This window comes from Micropterus salmoides, unplaced genomic scaffold (genome assembly GCF_014851395.1).
Source record: "Micropterus salmoides isolate LMB-PRFRI ecotype aquatic unplaced genomic scaffold, ASM1485139v1 Ms_hic_scaffold_10, whole genome shotgun sequence".
In the NCBI taxonomy this organism is placed as follows: Eukaryota; Metazoa; Chordata; class Actinopteri; order Centrarchiformes; family Centrarchidae; genus Micropterus; species Micropterus salmoides.
Window position 1 is genome coordinate 29,370,572 of NW_024040041.1, and position 26,799 is coordinate 29,397,370.

Sequence of the window (26,799 nt, forward strand, 5' to 3'; positions counted from 1 at the left end):
TCAAAAGTTACAGGGCAAACAGTTGCCTGTCAGGCTACATGAAGTACATACAATTTAAATCATTTGATATAATGCGCATACAAGGCTTTACCCCTTCAGTGCTCAAACTTTAAAGACTGACAACTGAGGTGGACGGCCAGTCCACGTCTTTTTAAAGGCAAAACATATGTCAAAATACCGTTTTAAATTAAATGTTGTCATGCTGCAGAGATGTGCTGACCTACACATCATATTCAACAGACTTAAAAAAAAACATCTTTGTTTGATATGTATCACACCATAATCATTTACATGTTTTTTCAATGAAAATGAGAATAAGATATAGAGAATAAATGAGAATAATATGGGTGATGGGGCAGTGGATAAGACACATGTCAGCAAGTCACTTAACCCCTAGTTGCTCCAGAGGCATGCGACCTCTGACATATATAGCAGTTGTTAGTCACTTTGGATAAAAGCATCAGCTAAATGAATAAATGTGATAATTAGGCTTGTGTAAAAAATGATCATTCCCTCAAAGACCACAAATCATATTGCCATTGCAGTATCAGTCAGAATTATCGCAATTAGACATTTTTTCAAATTCATTCAGCCCTACTAGAGGATCTCAAAAATCTTATTGTATTTGTACTATAAGACTTTCCATCTCTGACTGATATAGAAACAATGCAAAGAAATGCTGCACTGTGCATACGTCGACCATCAACTGTTTTATTTTGAAAGTTGTGATCGGAAGCCTGGTGTTTGACTCTCTGCTTGTGACAGATAGTTGTGAGAGGAGCCGTCATGTCGCTGCAGTTTACAGATGAGGAGTTTCAGAGCGCGTGGCGGGAGCTGGACGAACCGCAGCTGGAGGGAGGATGGGAGCTCTTCACTGAGACGATGGGAGTCAAAATCTACCGGCTCTATAAGAAGGTACAAACGTTTAATAACACTGCTGCTTTTACAACCGGAACACGGCTGCTACAGTCATGATTGACATTAGCTGCATCAGATTTCCTGTGCAGAGCGTGTAGCGTCAGAATCATCACCGAGTTCTTGTCCTTCACAGCAATTATTTGAGATTGTTCTCTTTGATGTTCTGCATTTATTCAACATGTACACAGTGTTGCCCTAACAGCAGACACTGGACAATCCGGAATTTGAGCGAGAGCTCAGAGACCGGATACACCAGTCAAACCAAGCTCCTAAAACTAATCTGTCGACTTAATCTTGCCTCTCCTTTGGGCACATATGAATACCCTGTCGAACCTGGGTGAACATATTTATGAAATCAGAAGGACCCACTCTTCTAGTCGGCATACAGATGAAGGCAGTAGCTTTTAATTCATTTTGACTGGAAAGTGAACAAAAATGACTGAAATAAAATTTATGCTAAATACAGCAGACTGAAACGACGCTGAAGTTAGCATCCGATTCGGCAGTTAAGGGAAAAGTTAAGGAAAACTGAGGTGAAAGTTAATTTAAGATGCTGAGCGACCGATTCTCTGTGTTTTGCACTTCTTACTGCTGTGAAAGCTGTATTTTAGGCAAAGCCTTAATGCTGTCTGAAACACTTTTTTAGATTTCACTGCTGTTTCTCCACATGCAAACCACATTAGACCTGGTCCAGATACAAAACCACTATACCTAGAGTTCTCAAATCTGGACTAGATTATTCCACAGAGACGAAAGTTTCTTTTAAATACAGTTTCAGATTTGTGAAACCTTTTATTCAAATTCTAAAAATGCTTTAAACGACGATTTCACTGCTTTTATTTATTTATTTTTTTTACATGTAGACCACATTAGACCAGGTCCAGATCCAAAACCACTATACCTAGAGCTCTCAAATCTGGAATAGATTATTTCCAAACACAGTTTCAGACGAAACCTTTATTCAATTAAAATGCTTTAAAGGACGATTTCACTGCTTTTTGCACGTAGACCACATTAGACCAGGTCCAGATACAAAACCACTATACCTAGAGCTCTCAAATCTGGACTAGATTATTCCACAGAGACGAAAATTTCTTTCAAACACAGTTTCAGATTTGTGAAACCTTTATTCAATTTCTGAAAATGCTTTAAAGGACGATTTCACTGCTTTTTTCGCATGTAGACCACATTAGACCAGGTCCAGATCCAAAACCACTATACCTAGAGCTCTCAAATCTGGACTAGATTATTCCTCAGAGGTTAAGGTTTCAAACAAACACAGTTTCAGATTTGTGAAACCTTTATTCAATTCGTGAAAATGCTTTAAAGGACGATTTCACTGCTTTTTTCGCACGTAGACCACATTAGACCAGGTCCAGATACAAAACCACTATACCTAGAGCTCTCAAATCTGGACTAGATTATTCCACAGAGACGAAAATTTCTTTTAAACACAGTTTCAGATTTGTGAAACCTTTATTCAATTTCTGAAAATGCTTTAAAGGACGATTTCACTGCTTTTTTCGCATGTAGACCACATTAGACCAGGTCCAGATCCAAAACCACTATACCTAGAGCTCTCAAATCTGGACTAGATTATTCCTCAGAGGTTAAGGTTTCAAACAAACACAGTTTCAGATTTATGAAACCTTTATTCAATTCGTGAAAATGCTTTAAAGGACGATTTCACTGCTTTTTTCGCACGTAGACCACATTAGACCAGGTCCAGATCCCAAAACACTATACCTTGAGATCTGAAATCTGGACTAGATTGTCCCACAGAGGCAAAAGTTTCAAACATAGTTTTAAAGAATGCTAATGCCTAATGGACCTCCCTTTCTCCCTTAAGGGAGCATTGGTAACCACAAACTGATGTTTTTGTGAATGGAGCTTGGAGTGACTTTACTTTCTCTTCAAGTAGACATATATTTGCCCCCAAAATCAGTGACTAGAAGTGTGTGTCATGGTTGTTGCATTCAAGTGGGAGAGAAGCATCCCCAGACCTTCTTTCTATACTTTTCGAATCAAATCCGGCACACTTCCTCACTTGGAGTGAGAAAGGGTGTAACCAGCACAGATTGGCTCTAATCATGGTTGTGTGGTTTGGGATTAGTCACAGACTGTGGGTGTGGCATGTAGCCTGCTTTTGGAAGAGAGAACTTTCATGTGCTGTTTTCAGGAAACTGGACTTTATGAGTACAAAGTCTTTGGTGTGCTCACCACCTGCACTCCAGAGCTGTGTGCAGATGTCTACATGGACTTGACGTATCGGAAAGATTGGGATAACTATGTGAAAGGTAAAAAAAAACGCCACAACAGTAAGACTATTGTCATTGTCATTGCCATCCACGTCAACTTCCCCTCATCTCTCCTGCTTAAGAACAAGTCTTCATATTTAAATGTCATTAGTTCTGCTCTCTAGTAAGTTGCTGAAATTCACCATGGATAAACTTGTTTGTAGCCTTCTGTTGCCATAGCCTTTTCCATGAGCTTTCTTAGATATTTTTATTGTCTTGAAATAATGTTCTGCATACAGGCATGGTTTTATGCACTGAAGTAATCCTTAACATTTTATGTTTTTCTTCATGCACCTCTACAGTAAACCGCAGGTATCATGTTGTTGCTGTAGTCTGTATTCTGTTTTGTAGCTGCCTAGTCTGTTAGAAACAAAAATCCATCACATATGGAATCACATAATGTGTAGTTAGTAGTAGTTTAAGTAGATTTTCCCTCCAAAGTAGGGTGTCTTTTTTTAGCGTACTCTTGTTGTCTGTGGTGGTAGCAGAGTCTTATCTGACATATCTTAACTGAAACTTGATAAATGCTGTTTAATAATGATGCCAATTCTAAAGCTTTTGAATTACAAATCCCCAAAATACACACATTTATCTCCTACATTTCAAAATATATATATTTTCTGCCCCTAAAACACAAGTGGTGCTATCTTGTGATGCTATAGTGACATCCTATTTGCATAATTGATTGCTACTGATTGGACAGCCCTATAGATGTTTAGTGTTTGCTAGTTAAGATAAGTTTTATTGGTCTAACCTGTTTTAATAAATGACAAGTCTGAAACTAGCTAGCAGTTACTTGATTTACTTTAAATTTAAACTTAGCAAAGGATTTAGCTGGTGCAACTCAGTCTTGGACATCACTGGTTAAATGTATTCCTCTGTTAGTCAGTAAGATCTCTCGGATACAGGTTGGTTAGTGGCAGTAATTACCAGTGTATGCCTTGAAAATATCCTTACTTTACCATACAAAAACAAAACATAACGGAGTTTCCTCAGAGATTAAAGCATGTGTACTATGTATCAATCTACATATAGCTGATGTCTTTATTTAATGTTTTTTTTATTTATTCAGAGCTGTATGAGAAGGACTTCAATGGACAGACTGCAATCTACTGGGAAGTAAAATACCCATTCCCTCTGTCAAACAGAGATGTATCCTTCTGGTCCACACAAATACATTCAGTACACAGACTCTAAAAGTTTTTCCATTTGAACATGTATTGTATGGCTTAGAAAGTCAGGTTAGAACAGAGAGCATGTTTTCCCCTACAGGATATTTTCACAGAGTGTCTTCCCTAACAGCTTAAACCTCAGTATGTGTACGTAAGGGAGCGGAGAGACCTGGAAGTGGAAGGCAGGAAGATCTGGGTGATCCTGGCCAGAAGTTCGCCAGAGACACAGTGTGCAGAGAAGAGTAGCGTGCTGCGGGTCAAAGACTACAAGCAGAGCCTTGCTCTGGAGAGCGACGGAGCCTGTGGAACTAAAAGTAACACACGAGGAAATACAATGATACTACTGCTACTGTGCATGAATTGATATCAAGCAGGGCTGAAATGATTAGCCGATTAATTGCTTTGACAGAATAAAATAATAATGTAGTAATATGACAATCCATCGGATGTCATTTATCCAGAAGAGATGGCAAAAAGGTGAAGGTTCAAATTAAAGTTTTATATCTTTTGTAAATTGAATATGTTTGAATAGGGCTGGGCTATATGGCGTGAATCAATATTCTGATATGAATTTACCGGTAAAATTTCCCAATAGTAGTATACATCATGAGAGGGCAAATATATGCAAAAACATAAAATAATCAAGTTCATGTTCAATAGATCTAAACTTTGTTCCAGAGTTACCGTAAACATTAAAGTTAAGCATTGTTTGATTTTCAGTAAAAGCCGTTAATTTTGTTAATGATAAAGATGAGTTATAATAAAGCAATTTGAGAATGTCATCTTGAGCTCAGGAAACTTGTTAAAAATGTACATTTCTTAACGGAAACGTTTTAATAAAAAATGTATTTGATTAATATCAAGAATGAACATTTGCTTTGTTTCAGTTTTCATGAATTACTTCGACAACCCCGGTGGCAGTATTCCTACCTGGCTGGTGAACTGGGCAGCTAAGGTGAGTGCGTGTTTGTTGTATTTTAAGTTCCATTTTGCAGCAAGATGTACAAACCATGCAAGCATAAAACATTTACAGTTTTACATAAAAGAAAAAAAAACATTCAATGTCTTTTAACCTGAATAACCCATTAAGTAGCGTAAGGGGCACTGGCCACGCTGAACACTTACAGTTTTATTCTCATGATTTGAAAGAAAATTAAGAATAGAGTGACCTGCTAATTTTCCATCTAACATTGGCGTCTTTTACAGTATTAAGAAACGTGTTTAGTTTCTGTAAATCAGCTTCGTCTGGAGATATTTCTCAGCAAAGAAGGGGATTTATTTGATTTTAAGAACTGCCTGTGGGGATTATGCTTCCTTAGCTGCACAAGGGAAAAATGACTTAAGTGATTGAGTATTGATTTATGACACATGTTATTCTAAGACTATATCCACAACAGTAGGAAAGCAGTTACATTTGTTCTCTTTCTTGAACAAAGCTGTGTGCATCAAAGCCAACTTCTTGTGTCTCTGAACCATTCTCTCCTGTTCTCCATCATCCCCTTCACTTTGTTTAACCAGCTGAACTCAGAATTCTCTTGTCAGACAGCAGAAAATAGGAAAATGAAAGGTCGGTTTAATCTGTCCACATTTAAACATCAGGCTAGAGTTATCTATTCCAACACCTGGTAGACAGGAGGCCAAAACACAGAGAGAGAAATGTGCTTTTAAATTTAAACATTTGCTTTAAATATTTCAACTATATAATCAATTCAGACTCGAGTCATACATTTCACTGACATGTGGAAGTTGTGAAGAAACCATTTCCCAACAGCACATCACAATCTTTAAAATGTGCACATATTCATCGTTGACCTACTCAAACAGATCTCAGACGAGGGCTTTAAAGAGGGTGTTAAAAGGGTTCACTCACAGGCTTTTGTAGAGCTCCATCTCTCCGCCTGCTTTATGGTTTTCCATCATTATTGTTAGCAGATGTGTTGCGGGCTGATGTCAACAGCTCCTCTCCTCGTTGCCCGTCCTGGGTGGGTCTTCTTGGCACATGTGTTCGTGACGCTCACTGATAAACGCTCTCTGTGTGTTTTTGTTAAACAGAGTGGGGTTCCAGGTTTCTTAACAGACATGAAGAAGGCCTGCAGCAATTACAACAGCTACCGCCAGAAGAAATGAATGCAACTGACGGGACAATGGCTCATGCACAAGGGCTCAATTTTATTTCTCTTGTTTTAGTTTTGGGAGCTATTTGGATGTTGTATGATCAAATTTGATGTTTCTGTATGGGGTTTGTTTGGGGCATGGTGTGGTCTGCTACTTCGTCGTCGTAGCATGCTGTTTACTCAGGCTTGATGGGCATGACCGGTCACCCTCATTAATAGGCTGGTGTGAAATCAATCTGTTCCCTTATGGTGCATTAACCAATACTGTATTATCTTTCCTGTGCAATCACTGTAAGCTCCAGTCCCTCATGGATTTAGGAGCTTTCATAGAACAGTTTTTTGAAGCCAAGTTTAATGTTTTTACAAAATACTGTAAAGTACTGTATTATTAGTTTGGGCCCAATGTGGTGAAACAATAATTAGTTAAAATTGCAGCATCTTGATTAGGATTTCATCACTTTACCTCGTTTTTAAATATGTTTACTGTCTATCTATCTTCCTATCTTCCTATTGTCAATTTCAATCAAGTGAAATTCACTAATTTGTTATAGTGAAGTGAAAATGACAAATCTTTTAAAGGAATGTTGCCCGCTTCTTGCAAATATCATGTTATGATGCTCTATGCTGATTTATTATGGGTGAATATAGTCAAAGATAAAGTATCTGAAGAAATACTGCAGGCAGCATCTCAGTGCTGCTGTTGATAGAGGTGAATCTGGTTTAATCTGGTCATGAAAAGCTATTACTGTGTAATATTGCTGTTACTGAAATTAATAAAATTTTATTTGAAATTTTGCACTGTAAAGTATATAATGCATTTGCATCTCACATCCACTAGCACACACTATCTGTATCTATAGGGTGCACTTGCCCATTGTAAATTCTTTAACAGCTTGTGGTCCAGCTCACAAAAAGTGAGCCCTTCAAGCCTTAAGAAATTAGGAATGTTACGCTCAAAGATGCTACAGCTGGTGGAAGAAGTACTCAGATAGTCCTGTACTGAAATATTTAATTAGGTAAAAGTACAGAGGTATTAGCATTAAAATATACTTAAAGTACCATAAGTAAAAGTTCACATTATGCAGAATGATCCATTTCAGAATATATTATCATTAAATTATAATTATTATAACAAAATGTAAGCATCATGAATGTTGCATCTGGTAAAGGCGTAGCTGAATTTAGCTGCTTTATATACTGCAGGGTGGCTTAATCCAAAAAAACATCATAATTAGTCGATTAAGAAAGTACAGTACTTGAGTAAATGCACATCCCACCACTCTCTTTGGTATTGATTTTTTTCTCAAAGTGGAGCACAGTGTAATTTACAAAGCAAATTTCTCTGCTGCAGCGGGAGAACCCCAAACAAAATGCATTTTAATGCTTCAAGAAGGTCTGAATTCCACATCAATACAGGAAAACAGAAATCTTTTAGTTTATTTGCTCAGCATCATAGTCACATATATTTTCATAAATGACTTCAAAACATCTGTAATACAACTGCTGCAGTGCAAACACAATCTTATTGAAACACAGAATAGTAAATATGAGTATACTTGGACACTACAATGTAAATATCTGAAGAAAACTCTTTATTAGGCTAGTTAGGTACTGTTGCATTCCCGCACAGGCACAAATAAAGACAGCCCCTTTCTGTGGGGAGGACCCTATAGCCTCACAAATCCTGACCAGGAGGTGCTGCTGCAGGTAAGTGTAACTTATCGACTGTATTATTTTATAACATGTTCATGTACTAATGTATAGAGTAACTGTGTAATTTGTGATGGGATTGATTCATTCATACAGCCTTGGCATTTGCTATGAGTTTAAATATAAACTTTAACTAACGTTAGCTGTGGCATGCTAGCTAGCTTTACCTGGCTAACTTGTGTTTGTTGCTGTCTGTGACAAATAATAGTCCCAAAATAAACCCTCCACTAGAAATTACACTTGTCTGGGCAAGTTTAATGTGACAGGTTAGCTTCAAAAGCAGTAGGACTCGACAAACAGGTGATGACAGATGACAAACAGGTGTGTAACTTGTTGGCAGTAGACTGCTAATGTTAGCCAAGCTGGCAGGTTAACTTGACTGTACCATTGTTTTAATCTTCTTTAATGATATCCTTGCTACTTTTGGTAAGCTAATAACTTTCGACTATGAGCAGGTATGTTTTTTGTGCTACATGTATTCTCCTTACACTTGACTCAGAGCCCAATATCAATTATCTTCTGGAATATAAATCCCCCAAAAGCTTGGGCGAGGTTGTTTAAAATCACTGAACACTGTTTTCAAAGTATAGAAAAGAGTCCTGTCACAGTTTGAATAAAATATATTTCATTTGTTGCATAGATTTTAAAGCAGTTTCTCGAGTTACTTGATCAATAAACGTATGCCGTTAGTTTATGTTTTCATATACAAGAAAGCATTTACGTGTTTCTTATGTTGCTGAGTTGAGGTTAGAGAGGTAAGCTGAGCAGGTTTAAGGATATTTCACAATTGAGCTTGAATTATTTCTCGAATGACAAGACAGATGTTTGATTTGGTGACTGTGATGATTGGAGCGTCCACACGTCAGCAGGCGTCAGCCAAAACATATGTGCTTGCTGTTTTTCTGCATTACAAAATAATCAATATACAGTAAATGTGAACTTCAAAAGGCTTATTTTAGGTGTGTTTTTCTGAAGGAGGAACCCCTCCATGACATTTATAAGACAAAGTGTGAAATGTAGAAGGGTCAGCAAGAATGTGACTTCTTTCCCCAACAGGTGATCCTGTGATGGCGTCTTTCTTTCCACCAAAACAGTGAATGGAAGCAGACAGCCAGATCCTGAGAAGGTTGGTGTCTGACATTGCTGACGTGGCTTCTGCAGCTGCACAAGTGCACTGAAACATTCACCAGGTTAGAAAGTGACAGAGATCTAAAGTGATTTGACACTGTACATCTGTAGTTTCAGTGGCATATGCCAACCAATACATGTATTACCACTGACTGTTGGTATGCTGCTGCTGTTCTGTTGGCAGTTACACTATATGACCAAAATCACGTGGGCACATTACAGCCGTATGTGCTACTTGAACGTCATTCCAAAACCATGGACATTAATCTGTTTAATCTATTAAAGCCTGCACTTTTCTCTGAAGTTTGGTGTTATTTTTTTGACATAATTAATGAACATCAAATGTCTACAATGTTGAATATTAATAAATTAATCAACTAGTTGAAATTGGATCCCAATATAAAGCTGAAATCACTTCAGAGCATCACATCTCATCAGTTAAACTGCATCATCTCCATCAGAGGTGGATGTTTTTTAATTAAAGGGCCGATAAACAATGAATTACAGTCATTTCCTTGTTTCTCCCATAATCCCCCTGATTATTATTAAGAGTGAAATCAGTCCAGGGACCTTTATCCCCCTCCCCCCATGCCCTGACATGCCCTCCCACCCCTGCCCTGTTTTGTTTCTCTGCTGATCATTTGTGAAAGTGAAGTGTTGTCCCAGATGTTTCCTGAGGGAAGAAGATGGTCGTTGTTTCCTATGAGGTCACTTTGCTGGTGGCTTTATTCCCCTGACCGGATCTTTACATTGACTCTGTTGCTGCGGTTATATTTAAATCAAAACATTGTGTTTCAGGGGAGCCCAAGCTCCAACAAAGCAAACTTAAAGTTGTAGTTGAATTTGCAGTAACTGCACAAACAAAGAAGCATGAAGAGTTTGAAAGAACGTTAAAGGTGAGGGAACAAGCACCAGAAAATGGAAAGTGACGAACTCTCTCTCACTGATATCAGTGATACTGATGAAGACAGTGTTTGGGCACGACAGACCAGTCATGAATGAATGGCAGCTATTCACTGAGCTTCATTTATTGAAAAGCTTAAAGATTGATTATATATTATCTGTTTAGAGATGAAGATCAATATTGGCACCTGTTGGCCCAAAATAATAATGATGTGTGATGAAGACTAGGCCAAGTATTATAATGCACATGCAACACTTCCTTATGTTAAATGTTTTTTTGTATGGCGAATACATAGTTATTCATATTTTATGGTATTCTACGCTGTAGTATTGAAACTGTTTATATAACATACACACTGACAAATCAGAGCTGTTATATTTTACAAACAGCTTGGTAGTTTTCTTTAAAAAAAAATAGTAAAATGTACGTACAATTTGGACATTTTGGAGATTTTGTTTTAGGGTTGTCAGTCAGAGGCAGAGTATAAACAACTTGCTTTTCCAGGCAGCTTTATGCTCATGGATGTATTGCTGTTTTTCTCAGATGAAGGTTTTTCCTTCTTTAAATACAAGGCAGTACAAGGCACCGCAGGTACCAAGGAACCAGACTTTAACCATTTGACAGTTGAGACAGATCTTTAATGTTTTTACTCCCTCTGCTGGTGGATGTTGTACATTGGCTGTTGAGTATTAAAACCGTAAACTCTATGAAGGACTACATCAACAACAGCTTCCACGTTTCTTTTGCTGTATGAACATATCTTTACGCTTAAAATACCTGTGGAGTTTAGATAAAATTTAATTATTTTGTTAAATCTGGGATTTAAAGAAAAACAAACAATGACAATCACACTTCTAGCAATGATGGTGCGTTAACGGTTCACTTTTCTACAGTTGAGGACTTAACAATATATTGAATACACACTCAGCAATATTTAGTGTTAGATAAAGGTACATGCTGTTATAAAAGAATGTGTCCTATCATATTTTCAAATTCAATTTGTTGGTCTGACTCATGGGTCAATATGCTATTTACAGTTACATTTATTCATTTTGTCCTAAGCAACATAAAAATGAGGTACGGTTCAATCCATAGGACATCAGGGACAAGCCTTCAAAAATAAGTGCGTCAACAAAAGTTAATTTTCCACCTGACACAAGTGCCACAAAGTGCATGAATTAATGCATAAGAGCAGAGCTAATTACACTTTTTTGGAGCGAGAGAGATATAGATGTATTAAGGAGAGAAAGTCCACATTAGGTGAGCTGTGCTACTGAATCATTTACTATTAATTATATGCTATAATTAGAATGGAAAAACACACTATCAAAAAGACATCCCAATATAATTAGGGAAACTAAAGAAAATGTCCGTACATAATAAAGGTGGATACAGCCAGCATCAAGGGGGAAAACAGTCTGTTTCATACAATAGAACTAACAATTTTCAATCAGAAATGAGACAATTTACCTTTAATTATACTTTATATTGGATGATATAAATAAAGCCAGTTTGGGAATTACCTGCTACATTATTATCATCTAAAGCCATGTAATTCTACACTCTATTGCATTCAGTGGTTTTTGTTTTTGGTGAGGAAAAACCTTCAAAATAAAGTGAAAAATATAAGAAAATATTAAGTAAAATGGCTAACACAGATAATTCATTAGCATGTTTCTTGTTTAAGCTCAGTAGAAAGCTTAAGTCCCACATATGAAATTTGACTGAACAGCAGAAAATTTGAAAAGGAAAATGTTTTCAGACTCCTTATTTCTACCGTTTGTTTTATTAGACAAAGTTTTCATTTTTAGAGAAATGCAATTACTAACACAACACCACGTGAGGCTCGCTGGAAGACATGTATAGCTCAGTTATGGAACCGGTTACTCAATATAGAAGAAAGCAGGCAGACGTGAAAGATAATTATATGGGATAAACAAATTATTGGCTCCTGGTCAGGAGACTTGTGCACATTGCTGAATAACTATGGGTTTGGTCAATATAAATAGCAAGAAGCAATGGGCTGAGGTTATTTAGAAACCAAACCAAAACTGTGTACATTTAGGATTAATAAATATAAAAATGTGACAGAATTATGTTGTATATGATTTTATCTAAAGAGCATGTGCCCAGCTGAGATGTATTTACCACATCATGTTGAAACTGGACGATGTGTCAGTCTGGAAGAAGAAAATTGAGTTTGTTTAAGGAGCTGTAGAATTTTTTTTTTCTATTTTGTTTTCTATTGGCCTTTTAATGGAAACCGTATACAGCAAAGTACAGCTCATCTGAAATGTTTTTTAAAATCTGTTATCTGAAAGAATATAGAAGTGCTTTAAAATGCGGTAATCCTTTTCCTTTTGCACGTTTTTTTGTGAGTCTGTGTATATGTATTACTGGAAGATGTACGTTTTGTGAAATAGTTTTGTAGGACATCTTGCATGACACAAATAAAAAAACAAACCAATCTAACTAAGAGTAACATCATCATCAGCCGGCCTAATCTACGTTTTTCGGCAAACGGTGAGTTAGTTACCAATGTAACAATGCCAAAAAAACAAAGTTTCACTACAGTGGCCATGTCATGTGAACTGACTGATTCGATCTTAAATTGTGAAATCTAGTTTCAACAAAGTTAGTAGCAGCAGTGACAAAAATCAGACTCTTAGATTAATGCAACATTTTATCCCCTGGAATGTCTTGGGTGAATGATATTCAGTCCTGGAGTCTTTCCACTGCCAGTCTTTCACAAATGGAAGACAAATATATTTCTTGGCTGGCCGTTGTGTTTCAGAGTGAGGTTCTTTTGATTGGTAATATACAGGGCTAATTAGCTTAAGAAAGTGATATAGTTTTTCTGCTGGACTGCTGCTCCCCCTTAACGTCAGCTCAGATTTCCCAGGTGCCTCTCTGTCTGCCAGAGGTAACAAAATAATGGCTCTGCTTGGAAGCTTATTTTTCAACGTGTTTTTTTTGTGTGATTTTTAATAGATTACTATTAGAGATATTGGTGGACTCAAGGGAATCCTTGACCCTGCATAGGCTTTTATGTGTTTTCTTCTTTTTGTACACTCCACTGTGCTAATCAGCTATATTTTGGTGGAAGGCCGCCTGCTCCATTACGCATGCAGATTCACATGAAAGCTCAACGTGAGCCTTATTTTATAGAGAGGAAAAACTGGAGGTACCAATTTCAGTGCTTGAATTTCTTTCCTTTTTTGTTGTCCATCACAGAATGAAAGAAAATCCTGTTATTCCCTGTGATGTCTGATATTCCTGCTTCCAAACCACAAGTGTCATGGTGTAAGTACATCAGTTAACATCTCAAGTAATGGGGTACATTGGTCATGAATGAATGATATTCGTTCAAATCGAGGTAACCACGCGAGTTGCATCTTCGAAGGCCTTCATGGTGTTGCGCTCTTTTGTACAAACCCAAAAAGCTGGAAGTAGTTGTGCCAAGAATTGGGGGGGGGGAGTGCTGGGACTTCCTTTCTCACGTACACCCACCTGGCTGCGTGAAGTGGTCGTACTCGTTGGATTGTCTGTTTTGGAAGAACTACAAAAATAGCCAGACACGGGCTCAGACTTTTCTGCTTGGTCTTTATCTCAACATTTTGTCTCTTATGTGTAGTCAATCGAAATCTAACAGAATTTCCCAGAATTCAGCAAAAATCTCACTCGTAGTGCTGCATAATCTGTTTGTGGGGTATAAACATGTGCGTCAGTATTATGAAGAACTAAATAAAATATTGTCCAAGGTTAGACAAGTTTCCTGGTTTAGATTAAGGAATATCTAATCAAAGGATGAACAAACATTAGAATATGACCAAGCATTAGGTGCTAAACTTCAAATTGTTCATTAAATGTGCATCCCTAATAATAGGCACATTCATATGAAGTGCATGTAACAGTTTGTGACAATCTGTTCTCCTTTCAAGTGTTTTTGACTAAATGAAAAAGGTAAACCTTTAGCTTTCCTTCACTCTGTAGTTTTCCATAATGAAAGTACGAACTGTACTGTTTATAGACATTGTTTTAGTAAGTTTCATAGACATTTTTGGCTCAGTTCTTCAGCGTTTTCAACTTCTACTACAAAACTTTCAACCTCTCTAGCACCATTGTTGCAACTAAAAAACAAGAGAAAAAATAACAGCTTGTCTGGAGATGGATTAAATGTAATAAAGTTATTTAAACAAGAGAAACACTTGGATTGATAATACCATTGATAACGTTCTGATGCCTGCCTAACATTTATCTCCAGGCTACGCATGTTACATAATGCAGCTTTCATTGCAGTCGACCAACTACAGCTGGATGTCAACATTAGTAACTGTAGCACAGCTGTATTTTTCTCGCCAGTCTTCAACCGAGTAAATCAAACACTGAACATTTGGAGGTAATTCAACCTCAGTGAATGATAATTCATCAAACTGTACTAAGCTTAAGTGGTTATTCAGATGAGTGGTTTCCTATAAAAGAGGGAGTTGTCTTCAGGCGGTGTAATTTAGATATGATCTATGTGTGCATTTAGGAAACTACAAGAAGGCCATGGTTTAAAAAAAATACCCTCTTGCACTTAAACACGAGTATAGATCCTACTTTATATTAAACAAAGAACTATACTGCTTTCTGCATATCCAGCTGCCATTTATACCTCTGTCATCCTAATGCTGTAACATACAACAAACAAACCTCTAAGATTATTTATCTGTATCTTTGAAACAGCTCTCCCATCCTCATTCCTGGCAGACAGACTTATATTGAACCTGGTTAATGAATGTCCTCTTATACAAACACACACAATTATCTCAGGCACCCACCTGGTATGACTGTCAGTATGAGGTTTTTATACTGTACATTTGGGATCATGGTGACTTTAAAGCCAACATGTGAGATACATATATATCGAGAGAGAGCAAGAAAGAGAGAGAGAGAGCAAGAGAGAAAGCGCGAGCGAGCTGGATAGCTCAGAGGTTAACGCCACTGACTGATGCAATCCCGGTGAGAGGGGTTATATGCAGAGACTGGGATATATGGATGCTTTGAAACCCATCATCAACACTGACAAAGAAACAACTCCTAGCTCAGTGTTCTAACATCTGCAAACAGCAGCTCCTATCACAACTAGAGACTGATGAGGTACAACAAATATGCTACGGCAAGGAGGAGCCAGGACGACAGGTCAGCGGGGAGATGTTATCATCATCACCACAGTCAGAGATTGTGACAACAAGCTGTTATGGTACAGAATAACTCAACATAAGGGCAACTCGCATAACTAAGCTGGACCCCGACCAAGATTGCCAAGTCTAAAGGCTTGTGCAGACTACACGATTTTCAGCGTCAGCCGATGGCCGTGCCGTTCACACTACACAACTTGCCGTCTTGTGACAGGAGTCTTGAAGCCGTTGTGGCGTTCACACAACGTGACTGATCGGTGACAGGGGGTCAATACACTACACGAGCTGACAGCTACTGTGTCACCCGACGCTTGTCTCCAAACCACGTTTTGTTAAGAAAACACACGTGAAATGTGAAACGGGAAATTATGCGAACCTACACACGTTTGTTATTATAAAGTCTGTGTGAAAGAATGGATTAGCACACTCAGGTAGAAGAGATTGTCTGAGCTACAGAGAGAGCTGGAGTGGAGTAAAAAGTGTTTTGCGGTGGAAAAAGTAGCTGCCCGCTCCGCCAGCTGCCTGCTCTCGTTAGCTGGATGTGGATGTCGAGTCGGCCGACTCCACCAGATATTTGGCATGCTAGATATCTGGCAGATGTCAGCGATGTGTCAGAAATATGTCGGGGAGCCGTTTTGATGTGTCATAGAGTAGTTCACACATAACGTCTAGCGACCACCGATCAACAGCTGATTTACCCCCGATCACAGCCTGATAGTCACTGAGCTCGCCGAGCGGCAAATCGGGCTAAAAATTGTGTAGTGTGAACTAGGCTTAAGTGACAGAGTACCCTCTGAAAGATGTGAATGCAGTACTACATACTATCCCTACTAAAGTAATAAACGAGACAAATGAGCTGATGTACACCACAGCAACAGTGATTCTGGCTATAAGATGAACACCACAAGCTCAGGAGCATTACCCCCCGTGGAGAAGGCTAGAGGCCAAGACCAAGGCAACACAAAGAGAGGTTAGTAAAGAGATAAAGAGGTTAGGTACAAGGGGCTACCTAAGAAATACAACAAGCTGTCGATACCTGAGTTTCTGGAGACCGGCTAAAGAGATACAAGGGAGAATCAGAAGCCAGGAAAATAAACCTACTGGCTGAAGAAACTAACTGCACTCCATGAGCGCCTGGCAGCACAAACGAACCACGCAGAATCATCATAGCGGCTAAGAGGAGTAGGCACATGGCTCAATACATGGACAGGGCCCAGAAGGGAATGGGTAGTAATACCAGGGGAGCCAAGCACCAGCTACTGGTTGATAGAGCAGTGACTCGGGACTGCAAGACCAGGCAGACCAACCTGTGCACTGCCTGGATTGACTACAAGAAAGCTTACGACAAAATGTCACTTACATGGATACTGGAATGCTTGTAAATGTACAAGATCAACAGGACATTAATAGCCTTCATCAAGAACTCAATGGGGCTGTGGAAAACAAGTCTGGCCAACTCGAAGCCAATTGCACAATTCACCATCAACTGTGGCATATACCAAGGTGATGCACTATCACTGAACCCCCTCAGCCAGATCATCACAAAGACTGGCTACGGATACCGGTTCCGAGGTGGAACAATCATCAGTCACCTCCTCTACATGGATGACATGAAGCTGTATGCCAGAAATGAGCGAGCCATCAACACTGATCCACACTACCAGGATCTACAGCAACGACATTGGGATGTCGTTCGGACTGAAGTGTGGTCGCATGGTATCAAAGAGAGGGAAGATGATCAGAACAGAGGGGCTTGAACTACCAGAAGGCCACATTGCAAGGAAGATGACCTGAGGGGGAGAACAAGGATGATGAAGAACCTTCATGGACAGACAAGCCACTGCATGGCATGTACCACAGGCAAATAGAAAAAGTGGCTAATATCAAGAAATCCTACCAGTGGCTGGAAAAGGCTGGACTGAAGGACAGCACAGAAGCACTAATCATGGCGGCACAAGAACAGGCACTCAGTACAAGATCAATAGAGGCTGGGGTCTACCACACCAGGCAGGACCCCAGGTGCAGACTGTGCAAGGATGCCCCTGAGACAGTACAGCACATAACAGCAAGGTGTGAGATGCAGGCAGGAAATGCGTACATGGAACGCCATAACCAGGTAGCTAGCATACTGTACAGGAACATCTGCCATGAGTATGGGCTGGAAGTCCCAACATCAAAATGGAAGACACCTCCTAAGATAGTTGAGAATGACCGAGCTAAGATCCTGTGGGACTTCATCCAGAGATCCAGACCAACCAGACATTGTGTTGATCGACAAACAGCAGAAGAAGGCTGCAGTGACAGATGTGGCAATCCCAAGCGACAGCAACATCAAGAAGAAGGAACACGAGAAGCTTGAGAAATACCAAGGGCTGAAAGAGGAGCTAGAAAAGATGTGGAAAGTAAGAGCAACAGTGGTACCAGTGGTAATCAGAGCACTGGGAGCTTGTCTGTGCTAGTATGGATTTGATTGCATAACAGTAATGCTCATGGGCTGTGTTGCTGAGACTGCACGGTTAATGCCAGCTATTTGTTTTGCGCTGTTTTCTTTTCGTTCATTAAAAATAATTGTGTTTTCTACTGAGCATACCACAGACTGGCACCTCCTCTGAGTCGCAGCTCCTCTCTGGGCCAACATAAGCCCTGCATACCTAGGAGGGACTCCTTGTGTTTACCTCTCCCTGCCGGCACAGACCGACGGCAGACTGAGGGTCCTCTCCTTTTTCTTCTGTGGTTTCTGGCAGCCACTGCCAGATTCCACTATGTCTATCACTGCAATCAGCAGGCCAGACCTGCCGTCAGCCAAGCAGCTTGAAACAAAGCAGCATGAACGGCTGAATATAAAGTAGGTGAGGCGTTTCATTTTGGATACTGAGAGGAATGATCTGTGCTTTCTCTCTGAGCTTTGTCAGTTTTTTTACGCTCTTTGTCACCAGAGGACAGTTCTTCTTGTCTTTCATGATAAGCCAAAGTGCAACATGCTCCATTTCCTCCTCAGAAGAGGAACTTTCAGCAGCAAAATGTATCCTACAATGTGTTTTAACACCCAACACTTGCTTGAAAATGTGTATTTTCTTCATGAAGTGTTGGTTCGCTAGGTGTGTGTGATTGCCGATTTGGCTCCTGAGCTGATTCATCACTCTGACTAAATAAAAACTTCCAGGATCTCTCACCTCACATTATGTCATTACCCCTCCAGCAGATTATGTTTCTTTTGCTTAACCATACACATAAAACCAAAGTATGTGCTGATATGCGAAATGTGTTAAATGGCAGAGGGTGTAAAGCATTCAGAAAATAAGGGTGTTGGTTAAAAATGCATGTAATGCAAAGACATGTTTACCAAGGAATGATAAATAGCATGATTTGTGTTGGCACCATTTAAGTGCTTTTTTTTTGGAGCACAGTTTTGCCTTCAGTGATTATTTGGATTAGACTAAATCATACTAATACCCCTCAAGAAACAGCAGAGGAATAGACCTGCAGTAAAACAATGTGAAGTTCTTTGAAAAATGAAACAAACTTTTGACCCGTTCCTGGTGTTGAATTTCTTACGACAATCAGTGACGCTGTTTCAAAGCCCTTTTATATACAATAAGATATTTAATGCCTCTGTGTACAACATTTGGACAGTTTTCTGTTTGGAAGTGTGTGTGTGTGTGTGTGTGTGTGTGTGTGTGTGTGTGTATATAAAATATATATATATATATATAAAAATAAAAAGTCGTGTCTACTCAAAACGACCCATACATGCGCATCAGTCTAATCCACACTTCCTGCAATTTTTGTTATGCTTTTCTGGCCCTGAAGTCCTCATTCTTAAGCCTGCCTAATCTAAAATAACATAAATGAGCATAAACCCAGAACCATCTGATTTGTTAAATCGCAATGATAAAAGTTAATGGAGAAAGAAGTGTTTAAATTCTGCTGTAAAGGTAGTCAAAGTTGAGATCCTCAGATTGTTTGTGTCAGAACTGTGTGGGCTAATAACCAAATACTGCAAGTACCTCACAGAGGGTCCCTTTTTATGATGGATTATCCATTTTGATTTTCTTTAAATTATTAGTCAGGCATACAATGAATTTTCAATCACAGCACCATTTGGCCCCCATTAATCCATGGTCCTTAGCTCGTAATTACAGATACAGATGATAGATTAGATGATAAAAATATAAAAGCAGGATAATTGGAGTGTTACAGTCAGCATATTTATATGCTTTTACTGTTCCACATGTAATCATGTGATGGTAATATCATTTTTTGTAACTAATTTTCTTAAAATATCTTTTTCAGCCTGAGGTAGCCCTTCAATCTGTGGTTTGTTGCATGTTGCATTCAACACCATAATTATCAAATTAGCCAAGAATGACATTGTGCTACAGTACCTGTATACACCAGGGAAGAAAAAGTGTTTCATGAATTGTGTGTGATATGAATCTCTGTGTCTCCACTGCTATTTGGGTTTCAGTAACCCTGCACTTTCTATTGAGCAGTGAAACAGTTTTAAGAGAAATGTTTGTTATTTCACACTAAGCGCACGGAGCCAGCAGTAAACCCGTCTGTGAACTTAAGTGCTCTTCTATAAACTTCTCAACAGTGTATTCCCTAGTAAAAAAAAAATAAAAAAATGTTGTGTTGGTCAGACATGGATAGGGAGCATTTTGGGACCAATAAACCCAAAATACACAAATACCTCAAATGAGATGTCTCATTGCAGCCTGCAGACTGATTTACTGAATCCCAGAATCAAAGGGCCAGTCACCCCCATACCGTCGCGTTTCACAAACAATGTGGGAGCTGGGGAAGGTCACACAATGGCTGTGACAATATTACTGTTATTATTATGATTCCGCTGTTGTTCACTCCGCACTATCAAGTCGCTGGTAATAGATATAATTCATGCTCTGCTGCAAAATATGAAATCCCTTAATTTGGTTTTCGAAAACACAATGCAGTGGTTCAGCTGTAAGAAGCAAAAGTGAAATGTCAGAATTACAACCTGAGGCTGCACATTTGCAATCTTCACCTGTTGGAAGACCACTGAGCTCACTTTGAGACTTGAGATGAAGCTCCCTTCTACCTTGCCTGAGCTGATCTTTCTATGCAGCAGCAGTAATGACTGCACATCCTCTTGCTGCTTTCCAGTAATGCACTTAGATATGATTAAATCCTGCTCTTCGTCGGCTCTTCTCGGACGCGTGCCTGAGAAACTACCCCATTACAAACCCAGTTAACTGCAGTAATCCGGGATGTGGCGGGAGCACATCTTGCAGTATCATTAATGCCACTGCTCATTACGGCTTTGCCCTTGAATCCACATATACTGGCAGGAATTGAAAGTGTTTTAATGGCTGCAGCCATGGCAACACATTTGACATTTTCCTGGAAAAATGAGTCTTGATCTACTACACTGCACACTTGCGTTTGGCATTAGTGACAGAGTGGAATCATATCTCCAAATATTTTTTTGAATTGATTTCACGTGGGCTCAGCAATGTACCGTAACCTTCTGCATCAACAAACAAAACAGAGTTAACAAAATGAATCCTGTGTACATAAATTATTCAATCTACCTCAATTTAATCCGGTTATTTTGTTAGCGTGTTTTTGGAATCAGGAGATAGGCAGAGGTCCAGACTCTCAGGGTTTCCTGAGCTTGGCACGTATAAGCTCTGCCGCCGTTAACTTTGTGTTTGTAATTAGTTTAATTCTACAGTTATTAAGCCGTCTCACAAATACTGGAAGGAATTCAAGCTGCAGACTGGATTCTCACAGAGCTTGCCATTTAGGCTTGTCTGGATGAGTCTGGTGCCATGGTTCTTATGCGGGGATGATTCCACATGATGTAGTTTGTTTTAGCTCTGCTGCAATAAACTGTCAGCGGCGCACACACACGCTTCAAAATAAGGATACACACACAGACACACACAAAAGCCGGCTGAATTGTACAAATACCGTGAGAGGGAAACACTTCACCTTTTGAATACCAATCTTCACAAGAAGCATGGGATGATTTGATCTTAAATCTGAGCTTCAAAATTTAAATAGACTTTGGATAGAGACTACAGTCTAATAACATCAGCCTATTCCATGTTCACTGTTGCATGCTGTATCTTAGATCAAAAGCAGCCCTTTTATCTCAAACAGCATATTTCTTCACTCTATTAATTTTGAGTTACTGATAACTTTCTGGCTTTCAGACTAGATCATAATTATAATGTTATTCATTGCCTTCTTGCATTAGATATATAGCAAGGGCTGCGGATCATTTGACATTTTTTGATGCCAGTGCCAATAAGATGCCCGATGGTGATACCCTTCCCCTGTATGAGCCCTTTTTTTGTAATGCCCTTTTTATTTCACACAAGATACCAACGTTCTCAAATTTCAATCAACTGTCAACAACTTTGCATAAGTTATAGACTGAATTAAGTTCAGTCTAAATTATTTTTTTTTGGTTCAGTACCCCGCTCTCTGATACCTTAATGTTAAAACCATTGTCCAAGATTATCAAACTTTAAACATGGACACGTGAAGATCATCTTCTGTCATGACAGGCTACGTTAAATCATGAAACATGTGCCATTTTAAAAAATGTATTTCCACAGCTGCCATTATGTGAACGTTGGAGTCAAACATTTTATATATTCATTATTAATGAATTTGTTTTTTAATTTTTCGTTGACTAACCAATTAATCGACTTCAATCCTCAGCTTGATTTGTTGTTCGACCAACAGTCCAAAACGTTCAGTTTACAATGATATAAAACAGAGAGAAGATTTGACATAAATTCATTGTTTCAGAAGGAACTTAATTCTGATTGTAAATGAGCCCAGTTGTTTTCTCAAAATCCTTTAAATGACCTGTCAATAATTGAAATAGGAATTCATTTAGTCATGTTCCAAAAACAGCGTCGGGGGGGAAAAAGGCGGTACTCCAGAGTTCAGATTCACCTCATGTGTTGATCTTTTGGGCTGACAAAAAATGTGTTTAGTGTTTTTTCTTTCTGTTCCATTTCCTTTTGTTATTCTAACTAACATTTTTTTTTTTGCCTCGATTACTATAATGACCTGTAATGTTTATTTTAAACAAGCATTGATCTGCCAGATAAGTATATCTTTGAAGTGACAGGACGTTCATCATTTCCTCAGAAGAATATAGGGCACTGATTATACGCGTTACCGTATAATCTGAACTCTTTAAGTGGTTTACCTGCCGCCTGCTCTGAACGCTGCTCTGTATTCGAAGTGGATTGAGAGGAGCAGCTTTGCCCTTTGTAGTCCCCGGAGAAGCTGGGGTGGACAGGGCTTTGTTTAGTCTGACCCCAGTGTGTTTCTCCTGCTCCTTAAGCCTTTGGAGACGCCAATCTCCGAGTGTCTGAATGACCGGCAGCACATCATTCATTGTCAGCTCCTCAGAGACCATACCTCAGCTTCATAATCAGTGCCACTGTTCAGTCCTCTGCCATGGATAGACAGCACTGTCAATAGACTGTCACCTGGTTAAATTTATCAGAAGAGAGATTTTATATATTATATAATATAAAATGCCTCCTTTTAATATTATAAATTATATTCTCAAAGGTACGTTATAATTTAAATCTAGCTCTAACTCTCGCTCTAATGTTTTAAATGTAGTTCCAATGGCACTTTCTTTTTGCAAAATGTAGTGGCAAACAAAGTTTCTCATAGCGGATCCTCATAATCAATCATTAAACATGCAGTGTTTATTTCTAGAGCTGCCATATTGCACCTTTATGTTTAACTCAGTGGTGAAAGATGTATTTAGATCCTTGACCTAAGTAAATGTAGTTATACTACAATGGGAAAACATATAATTTGACTCAAATACAAGTACAGACACTTTCCTGATAGTGAGATGAAATTAGTTGCCAATGCTAGCTTTTGTTTGTATATTGTTCATCGGTCAGTATTGTCTTAGACAATTAAACTATTATGAAATACACAAGTGAAATATTCACTGAAGGAGGGATGCATTTTAGAGTCATATTCATGCATTACTGTGTAAGCAGCCTTTCAACTTCTTTGCTGGTCCTGGAGGTAGTTAATTCAACTATTTCCCATTGTAATACAGTTACAATTATTTAAATGAAATCTGAAAGCACTTGTAACTACAGCTGCCTGATTAATGAGTTAAAGATTCAACATTTCTGTCTGAGTAAAAGTATAAAGTCTCATACACAACATACACAATAGTACATTTGTTTTACTTGCAATACAGTTCATTGATTTTACAAACCCACAGGTACGAATCTACTGTAAAAGGCATGTTGTTTTTATCTTATCTGTTTGAGCAAAAAAGCAGCCGACCCTTGTATCTTTACAGATCTGTCATCAGTGACACGTTAAAATGTGATTGTCTTTTATGCAGTTTACAGAGTCTCTGCCAGAGTCTTCACATAAATAAGATAGATAATCTCCTTTTTAAACTATATCACAAAAGAACTGGAACAAATCTAACATTTAGGGTTGTAATTAACTTGATATTTAAAGATTGACATTCAGAGGACTAAAACTCTGTCAGATATACTGAATGTATTTTCTAAAAATACTTTCTGATAAAGTATAATACAGTAAGCGCAGACTTTACTCTGCCATGTTAAGGAAGTAGAAGTCGTATCAGGCTCTCCGCCAAGCAGAATCAGAAAAACAATAAAAACAACCTGGCCACAGTCTCAGCTTTCACCGTCAGCACTTCCCTGTCTGTCCTCACCTGATCAGCCTGTTTGTTGCAGCGGAGAATGGGTTACAAGATTAAATAAATCACATGTGGAGAAGTACAGCATGTGGATCTGCTGTCTGTCAAGTTATGACTGTCATAACTTTGATCTACATTGCTGCCATTCACCTGCAAACTCTGCAGAGGCCCAAAGATTGAGTGCCATTGTTAATTTAAAACTAAAAATCTATACAGAAAAGAATGGATATTTGCACAAAGCCGTGCACATATTACCTTTTTCAAACATTCAACATCAGGCCATCAGCAGTGATCTGAAAGCTGCTGTAAAAGAAAAAAGATGTAAAAGATTTCAGGACAGATATGCTGGTGTTTTAATGCCTTAGTTGACAACATATCATTTTATTTGCTGTTCTGAAAATGATTTACATAAAGAGCAGTGCTCTCTGAGGCATCTGGGTGGTCTGAGTTGGTCTTCTTTCTTTGTGGGAGAGTCTCAATTGATTCACTCAGGTAATCTGAGTGACTCCTAATTAATTGTTACAGGATGGCAAATTGCAGTCCCCCCCCCCCATCTTTACTTGCAGACCTCAGCCGGCGTCGGACTGACATTGAAAGAAGGGAAAAAATACAAAATTGTAACTGTGAGTCACTCTCAGGGTCAGGTACCGGGCCTCTGTCTCTGAGCCACTATTTTCATACTTCAGTGTCTGGGAAGCCGAATAGGAGCAATAAATGTTCATAGACGCTATGATGGATTTTCACGGCACAGTTCGGTCAGTGCAGCTGGACGGAGCAGAGCGATGTTGGGCTGAATGTAAAAACAGATGGAGCTGATGATGGTGGATTGATGTCATATTTATCATAAAGACGCATCATCGTTCCAGTCAATTTAACCCCTCCAGTTCATCAGTTTACACGGACTGACTGGAGAACATTAAAGTTGCATCAACCTATTGTGAAGGGAATTTCTGGAGGAATTTAGTCCAAAATGTAGTCAAATTTTGACTAAAAGATATTTTTCCAGATTGACAGGAAAATTAGCCTTTATTGTTTGGCCATCAGTCATTTCTTACCATAAATAGCTGATGCAATTTGGTTAAATATCACATGTATACACCATATCCTAAATGATTATTCATGCCAGCCCACAAGTTATACATTTACTGAAACATTTTTTTTTACTCTACTGAGCCTTTATTTTGTTTGTTTTGTCTTTTCTTACAGCTATTAATAAAATAGTGTTGCATCTCAGTTATAAAACAGTGCTGCAACTATAGTGGGCAATATTGTGTTTTTGTAGGATTTCAGTGTCAATCACTTTGTTTGGGTATTAAACTGACAATATTAGACAAAATTGTTGATTTGATTTTCCAGAAAATTCACTATATCATGGTATACTGATTTCACAATGTGAAATTACAGATGCTAAGAGAGAGGGTTTTATCTGTATCACCCAGTGATATCCTTTTGAGTGTTGTAATTCCATCCAGAAGTCATACATTCATTGAAACTTCCACATGGTTTTGAATATGCCCTTTTCACTTGGTATGCACATTCTTTTCTCATTATTTTTAAAAGGTAGTACATTTTTGGCAATAAAATCCCTCAGTAGAAGTTACATAATTTAACCCTTTCAAAGACAGTGAGGAATGTATTGACTGAATCAATAAAATAACTTTAACCAGGAAACTCTCATAGGGTCTCAAATTAGTTTTAAAGGTACAATAACACATTGTACATGCTTATATGTGTAGCCAAGAATCAAAATTAAACAGATTTTTAAATGCCCTCGTCTTTGCCTTCATATGGGCATTTAAGCACAGCTTCTGTTTTTCTTTAATAAAGCACCAGCTTGGGTCACAGAGTCGGCAGGGATCAACCATCCTGGTTGCTGAGACGAGTTAAAGATCTTAAGTAGGGTGTCTATGCTCTGCACCCACTGGGCTTAAACATATATCACACTGGCAGTAGGCTGTTTGCTTTCAACCCCCTCCCTCCCTGGCCTCAGCTGGGCAGGCCACTGATCCCTTCTTCGTCTCTATCTCACAGTGAATCCCTTCTACTCAGGGGCACAACGTTGAGTTTTCACAGTCAAACAGCACCCATGCTGGCTGAGAATTTCTTTGATCCCCCAAACAGCTTGTATCTGACGGAGCTACTGAACAACCTCCCTCTGCCAGGTTAATGGCGTGTGCTTAACTTAAAACTAACAAAATGAGACGAATAATCAACAGTTTAAAATGGGCAAATATTTGTTTTGCTACTACAATAGCAGACAATAGCACAATTTGATGAGAGTCCAGTTCATTAAAGTTTTTTATTGTAGTTGTAAATACCAGGTGTCAGGTAGGTCTTCCTGGGAAAAATACTCTGAACTGAGCTGTGATAATCAACAAGAAATGAGCACTGCCTACAGATACTAGAAAGAAATAGAAAGAAATGATCAAGTTGGAAACAGAATTTAACAATACAGCTTCAAAATCAGTAATAATGCTTTACTTTTAGTCCCCCTATTTAGTATTCATAAGCAGTATATTTACATGACACTATAATGTAGTTGTACACGGCTAAGGTCATTTAAAGAATCTGTATGTGACATTCACTGCCACTAAATGTCGCTCCAGCATCTCAGACCCAAACAGCCCACCAGATCCTCACAGATCATCGTAAAA

The 26,799-nt window shown here is 38.7% G+C and overlaps 1 protein-coding gene and 1 long non-coding RNA gene across 3 annotated transcripts in view; both read left to right on the forward strand.

Moving 5' to 3' along the window:
- The first annotated feature begins 748 nt into the window (after positions 1-748).
- LOC119894727 (phosphatidylcholine transfer protein) lies at positions 749-7,296 on the forward strand. The gene is made up of 6 exons (XM_038707387.1): positions 749-915; positions 3,098-3,215; positions 4,288-4,367; positions 4,530-4,701; positions 5,275-5,342; positions 6,440-7,296. The coding sequence occupies exons 1-6, from the start codon at positions 787-789 to the stop codon at positions 6,512-6,514; spliced, it is 642 nt and encodes a 213-aa protein (XP_038563315.1). The 5' UTR covers positions 749-786; the 3' UTR covers positions 6,515-7,296.
- A 677-nt stretch (positions 7,297-7,973) lies between these two features.
- The window catches only part of LOC119894743, a 53,663-nt gene continuing 34,837 nt past the window's right edge, over positions 7,974-26,799 (forward strand). The window contains exons 1-3 of one of the 2 annotated variants that reach the window (XR_005442974.1): positions 7,995-8,208; positions 9,268-9,401; positions 13,478-13,546. This is a non-coding gene — a long non-coding RNA (uncharacterized LOC119894743). Of the gene's footprint in view, positions 8,209-9,267; positions 9,643-13,477; positions 13,547-26,799 lie in introns of those variants that run through there. The other variant, XR_005442973.1, reaches the window with a different exon arrangement.